We start from the raw sequence: 6,189 nt of genomic DNA, 5'->3' as shown, positions 1-6,189 counted from the left end.
AGCACGATCAAGTGTTCTGGGATTCCCATTCTTCTCAGAGTCAGCCACAGTTTGTTATGATCCACACAGTCTAACACCTTTGCATAATCAATGAAACACAAATAGAAATTCCTCTGGTACTCCCTACTTTCAGCTAAGATCCATCTAACATTAGCTACAATATCCGTAGTACCACGACTCCTTCTAAACCCAGCCTGGACTTCTGACAGTTCTCTGTTGATGTGCTGTTCCAGTCCTTTTTGAATAATCTTCAGTAGAATTTTGCTTGCATGTGAAATCAATGAGATTGTTCTATAGTTTCTACACTCTGTTGGGTCACCCTTCTTTGGGATGGGAACAAATATCGATCTCTTCCAGTCAGTTGGCCAGGTGGTTGTTCTCCAGATTTCTTGGCACAACTTAATGAGCACGTCCAGGGCAGCATCTGTTAGCTGAAATATGTCAATTGCTGTACCATCTATTCCTGGGGCCTTATTTTTTGCTATTTCCTTTAAAGCAGCTTGAACACCTTCCTTCATCACCATAGGCTCTTGCTCATATGTTGTTTCATGAAATTCTTCTGTGTCTGCCAATTCCTTTTGCTCAGTGACTCAGTATATTCTTTTCTAAGTCCTTAAAATGCATAAGGAAATAGTTGCTTCTTTCTCTTTCTTTGGTATTATTTACTAGGGAAGTTTATTCTTATGGGTATGAGTTGTTTATTATTATTATTATTTTTAAGAAGTTTACAGAAAAGTGGGATTTTCATTCATTCATTGTTGCACATTTTCTTCCCTCTTCTTCCACCCCTCCCCCATTCCACTTTGCAATGCATCTCTTATTCTGGACTGTTGTCATGCAAATAATGTCTAATCACATATTCCTTTTAAAAATCTCTTCCCTTCATCTGTTCTGATTCAGTGTTCATTATCTATCAATTATTTTCCTTGTTTCCCTGCCAGCCCACATGTCAGTCTTGTTTTATGACGGTGAAATTATGCCGTATTTGTCCTATTGTGGCTGAAATATTTCACTCATCATAATATCCTCTGGTCTCACCCATGTTGTAATGTTTTATTAATTCCTTCTTTTCAGTACTATGTAGTATTATTCCACTGTGTGAATATATAATGGTTCTCTATTATTTTTTGATGGGCGCATGGCTTGCTTCCATCTGTTTGCTATTATGAATAATGCAGCAATAATCATGGGTGTACACATATCTGTTTGAGTCATGGCTCTGGTTTCTTTAAGGTAAATCTCCAGTAGTGGCATTGCTGGGCCAAATGGTATTTTTTTTTACTTAATTTTAATGTAAGTTTACGGAGATTTAAGGTTTCCAGTTATTCACTCTTGCACTTTTCTCCCAAATGGTATTTTTTTTTTACTTAATTTTAATGTAAGTTTACGGAGATTTAAGGTTTCCAGTTATTCACTGTTGCACTTTTCTCCCTTCCCACCCCCTCCCCCAAATTCTCTCCTCTCCTTGAAAAGAAAAGGAAAAACTCTTTCATTTTTATGCAATCCCTCCCCCCAGTCCACTCCACTATGTAGCCTTCACTCTGGACTACTGTAATGACAGGAATAACCGTTCACATGTCCATTTTAAGCAGTTCTCTCCCTCATCTGTTTCAATGCAATATACATCGTTCCTCCCCTCCTTTTCTGTCTTCCCTCAATCCTGATGTCAGTCTCGTTTTACAACGGTGTCCCAATGCAATATTTGTCCTTTTGTGACTGAGATATTTCACTCAGCATAATGTCCTCCAGGGACGTCATTTTGCATAATATTTCATGAGTTCCTTGTTTTTCAATGCTGCATGGTATTCCATTGTGTAAAATATACCACAGCTTCTCTATCCATTTGTTTGTTGATGGGTACTTGGATTGCTTCCAGCTCTTTGCTATTGGGAACAAGGCCACAGTAAACATGAGTGCACATATATCTGCTTGGGTGGCAGTTATGGTTTCTTTAGGGGAAATTCCCAGTACTGGATTTGCCAGGTCAAATGGTATTTCTATTTGCAACTTTTTGAGAAAATGCCATACAGCTTTCCATAGTGGTTGCACCATTTTACACTCCCACCAACAGTGAATAAGAGTTCCAGTTTCTCCACAACCCAACCAGATGTGATGTTTGCTGTTCTGTTAAATTTTGCTGTTCTTACTGGGATGAGATGATATCTCATAATTGTTTTTATTTGCATCTCTCTTAGAGCTAGGAATTTTGAACATTTCTTGATTTGTTTGTTGGCCATCTGAATGCCTTCTTTGGTGAAGTGTCTATTCATATCCTGTGCCTATTTTTCAATTGAGTTATTTACTTTTATCTTGTTGTGATGCTTGAGTATTTTATAAATTGTAGCTATAAGTTCCTTGTCAGACATGTCATTACCATGTGTTTTTTTTTCCCAGTTTGTGGCTTCCCTTTTTACCCTGTTGGAGAAGTTTTTGGATGTGTATAGGAATTTGATTCTTAGAAGGTCCCATTCATCTATTTTTTTTTTAAAAATATATTCATCAAAATAGTTTTCTTTTAAAAAGCCCCCAACTGCTGGCAGCCCACTGTATGGCTCTCCATTATAACCCTCCCCAGTCCAGACACAGCTAGAGGGGATCCTGAGTGGCCCAACTGCCTCTGTGAGGCCTTCCCACCCAGGATGCTTTGTGGGCTGGAAGGGTGGTGCCCTAAGGTCCATGGTGGGTGTGTGGGTTCTTCTGGGATGCTCCTTCTTCCTAACTATTCCAGGCCCAGGATGTAGTTGATGCCTTGTACCAGGCCAATGATGACTGGCTGCCAGGCTACCAGGTACCAAAGCCAATCCAACAGTTGCCCATACATGATATGTGGTCTCTCCCAGAGGTTGCTGAACATCCTCTTTAGGTCTACCTTCTCTTTGCAGTAGGGACACGTCTGCTTCTTGCCCACAATGAACCAGCAGTGGGTGCAGAATTCGTGGAATAAGGGATTGCAGGACAGCCATGTGTTCTCGATGATTCCTCTTCACTGACATCCACAAAGATCTTCTGCCTACACACAGCACACACGCTGTCCGAAAGGTACTTGGTAGGCATGCCTGACTCAGTGTAGAACCTTATGGTAGATGCCATGTAGTCTGCACACATCTCTGCAAAATCCCACTCAAGAACTCCATAGTAGAGGCCATATAAGAGGAATGAAATGCCAAAGTCCATGGCATCTTCTGGCTTCATTTTGAATAGTAAGTTAAGACCAAAGAGAGTAAACATGACAGTCATGTAGCCAACAATGCCAGTGGCATCGCTGATTTTATAGATCAGCAGGAACCATTTATAAACCAACCTTGGGGTTGTCTGTACTAGAGGTTTTCTGGTGGCTCAGAAGGTGACAAAGGCAGTAATGGCAGAGAACACGATTCAGATGACGAGAAACCTCCACCAGTGCAGCTTCACTGTGAAATAGAGGTGAACAACCCACATCTGAAAGAGGGTCACCATATTGTAGGAACGGGGATGCCTCTTGCTTCCACTGCACGAGTAGCTGGGCCACCCCAAGGTGGCAATGAGGATGAGAACCATTCCGGCATGCATGGCTTTGTGGCCATGGTGCTTAGTGTGCACACGTGCATGCTAGACCCTCCATTGCTCTTCTGGGAACAGGTCTGACATATCAACCTCATCCAGCTCCACTTCCCCAGCAGCACCTCCTCCAACCTCCACCTCCACCACTGCCGCCATCTTTACCCCTCGCCCATTCATCTATTTTATCCTCTCCTGGTTGTAGATTTTCCAGGATGATTGGAAGACTGTTTATGTTGTGGATTAAGACTTCTAGAGTTCTTCCAAGCTTTTCTTTAATGAAGTTTATACTCTTTAGTTTTAGTTCTAGGTCCATAATCCATTTTAAATTGGGTTTTGTGTATGGAGTGAGGTGTGGATCTTGCTTGAGTTTTCTGCAGATAGTTTTCCAATTTTGCCAACACCATTTGTTAAATAGGCCGTCATTCCCCCACTTAATTGATTTCATCTCCTTGTCAAAAATCAGTTGACCATAGGTAGATGGGCTGATTTATGGGTTCTAAATCCTATTCCATTGATCGATGTGTCTGTCATTGTACCGGTACCATGCTATCTTGACCACCACGGTAGTGTAATAGGATTTGAAATCAAGGAGTGACATGCCTCCTACCTTGTTTCTATTTTTAAGGAGTGCTTTACTTTTTGGGGGCCTCTTTCCATTCCAAATGAAGTTGGAGACTGCCTTTTCCATCTCGTTGAAGAATGGAATTGGTATTTGTATTGGGATTGCATTGAACCTGTAAAGTGCCTTCGGTAGTATTGTCATTTTCACAATATTGAGTCTTCCTATGCATGAGGAAGGGATATTCTTCAACTTCTCCAGTTCTCTTTTTGTTTCTTTTTTTTTTTTGCTTCAGCTTTTGTTTATTGACATACAGGTAGGCTCTATAGCAACAGGCCTGGAGGTGGCTGTAGTAGGAAAATAGAAGGTGAAGGGAGGAGTGTTTGTCTGTAGACACAGCTGAATGGAGTGCAGGAAACAGAAGTGCCCAATACACGAACAAGGTGAGAACAGGGGAAGCTGAAGGATTGCAGAAGTGATTAAGGTCCAAGGCCACTCTGCGTACACTTTAACCACTGCCCCTTGGCTTCGGCCCTGGCTCTTGCTATTTTCTGACCCCAGGCCAGGACTGAATTTTTTACAGGAACTGAACACAAAGGAGAGGGAATCGCTGATTATCAGCAAGTTCGAAAATCATGAGGGAGTTAGAAGGTTTGATGAGATCCTGGAAGCCAGCGATGGAATCATGGTGGCTCGTGGTGATCTGGGCATTGAGATTCCCGGAGAGAAGGTCTTCTTGGCTCAGAAGATAATGATTGGGCGATGCAACCGAGCTGGGAAACCAGACATCTGTGCCACGCAGAAGCTGGAGGGCATGATCAAGAAGCCCCGCCTGACCCGCGCCGAGGACAATGATGCTGCCAATGCAGTCCTGGATGGCGCTGACTGCATCATGCTGTATGGAAAGACGGCCAAAGGCGACTACCCGCTGGAGGCTGTGCGCATGCAGCACCTGATTGCCCATGAGGCAGAGGCTGCCATCTACCACTTGCAATTGTTTGAAGAGCTCCGCCGCCTGGCGCCCATTACCAGCGACCCTACAGAAGCTGCCACCGTGGGCGCCGTGGAGGCATCATTCAAGTGCTGCAGTGGGGCCATAATCGTCCCCACCAAGTTTGGCAGGTCTGCTCACCAGGTAGCCAGGTACCGCCCCTGGGCCCCCATCATTGCTGTGACTCTGAACCCCCAGACTGCCCGTCAGGCCCACCTGTACCGTGGCATCTTCCCTGTGCTGTGCCAGGAGGCAGTGCAGTCGGCCTGGGCTGAAGATGCGGACCTCCGGGTGAACCTGGCCATGAATGTCGGTAAAGCTCGAGGCTTCTTTAAAAGTGGAGACGTGGTCATTGTGCTGACCGGGTGGAGTCCAGGTTCCGGCTTCGCCAACACCATGCGTGTAGTGCCTGTGCCATGATGGACCCTGGGGCACGTCCTCCGGCCCCTGTCCCACCCTCTCCCCACAACCCATCCATTAGGCCAGCAACACTTGTAGTGCTTACTTGGCATTGCTGTGTGGCACTGGTGGGCTGGGACAACAGGGAAGAAAGACAAAGTTCTGTGACACATGACTATTTATTTAGACCCTGCTTTGGTGAGGTAACTCAGGCTGACTGCCCTTCATCTTGCTCCACTCAGGCAAGGGAAGAATGAGGGGTGCAGGACTGGAGGCCCTGTGCTTATTTAATGCAAAAGGTCAGCGATTCCCTCTCTTTTTGTTTCTTATAGTAATGTTTTGTAATTTTCTTTGAACAGATCCTTTGTGCTTCTGATTAAATTTATTCCTAAGTAGTTAATCTTGTGATTAGCTATTGTGAAGGGTATTGTTTTTCTCAGCTCCAGTTATTTTTATTATTATTATTATGAAATTTTACTAATTTTAATGAACATTTACAGAGATTTTGGGTTTCCATTCATTCATTGTTGCACTATTTTCTCTACCCCCCCCAAATTCATTCCTCTTTTTTTCTCCCCCTGAAAGTCTATTTTAATTGTCCCATTGCCACAGTGCTTGTCAAAGCCAGTTCTGATTAATCTCCTTTGTCAGTGTATCCTTTGCCATTCCCTATCACTCCTCCCTGAGAGAGACTTCACCC

General features: G+C 43.8%; 1 protein-coding gene and 1 pseudogene across 2 annotated transcripts; one reads left to right on the top strand and one right to left on the bottom strand.

The window, feature by feature from the left end:
- Positions 1 to 2,494: 2,494 nt before the first annotated feature.
- On the bottom strand, positions 2,495 to 3,696 carry LOC102858568 (annotated as a pseudogene). The gene has a single exon (XR_438851.1). The product of XR_438851.1 is annotated as a ring finger protein 121 pseudogene (transcript).
- Positions 3,697 to 4,058: 362 nt separating this feature from the next.
- LOC102847671 (pyruvate kinase PKM-like) lies at positions 4,059 to 5,510 on the top strand. Its single transcript, XM_006883233.1, has 2 exons — positions 4,059 to 4,078; positions 4,661 to 5,510. Exons 1-2 carry the CDS (start codon positions 4,059 to 4,061, stop codon positions 5,508 to 5,510), a joined length of 870 nt encoding a protein of 289 aa, XP_006883295.1.
- Positions 5,511 to 6,189: the final 679 nt, after the last annotated feature.

Source organism: Elephantulus edwardii, unplaced genomic scaffold (genome assembly GCF_000299155.1).
Source record: "Elephantulus edwardii isolate Elephantulus edwardi_28Jun2011 unplaced genomic scaffold, EleEdw1.0 scaffold00026, whole genome shotgun sequence".
Lineage (NCBI taxonomy): Eukaryota > Metazoa > Chordata > Mammalia > Macroscelidea > Macroscelididae > Elephantulus > Elephantulus edwardii.
Note: the sequence above shows the minus strand (reverse complement) of the source record. Positions and strands in the feature narration are given on the sequence as shown.

Excerpts from the sequence above, each read along its gene's own strand:
- LOC102847671 (XM_006883233.1), top strand. The coding sequence starts at position 4,059 with ATGTGTCTGTCATTGTACCG. Across the intron at positions 4,079-4,660 it reads ATGTGTCTGTCATTGTACCG|GCCAGGACTGAATTTTTTAC; the intron begins GTACCATGCTAT and ends TTCTGACCCCAG.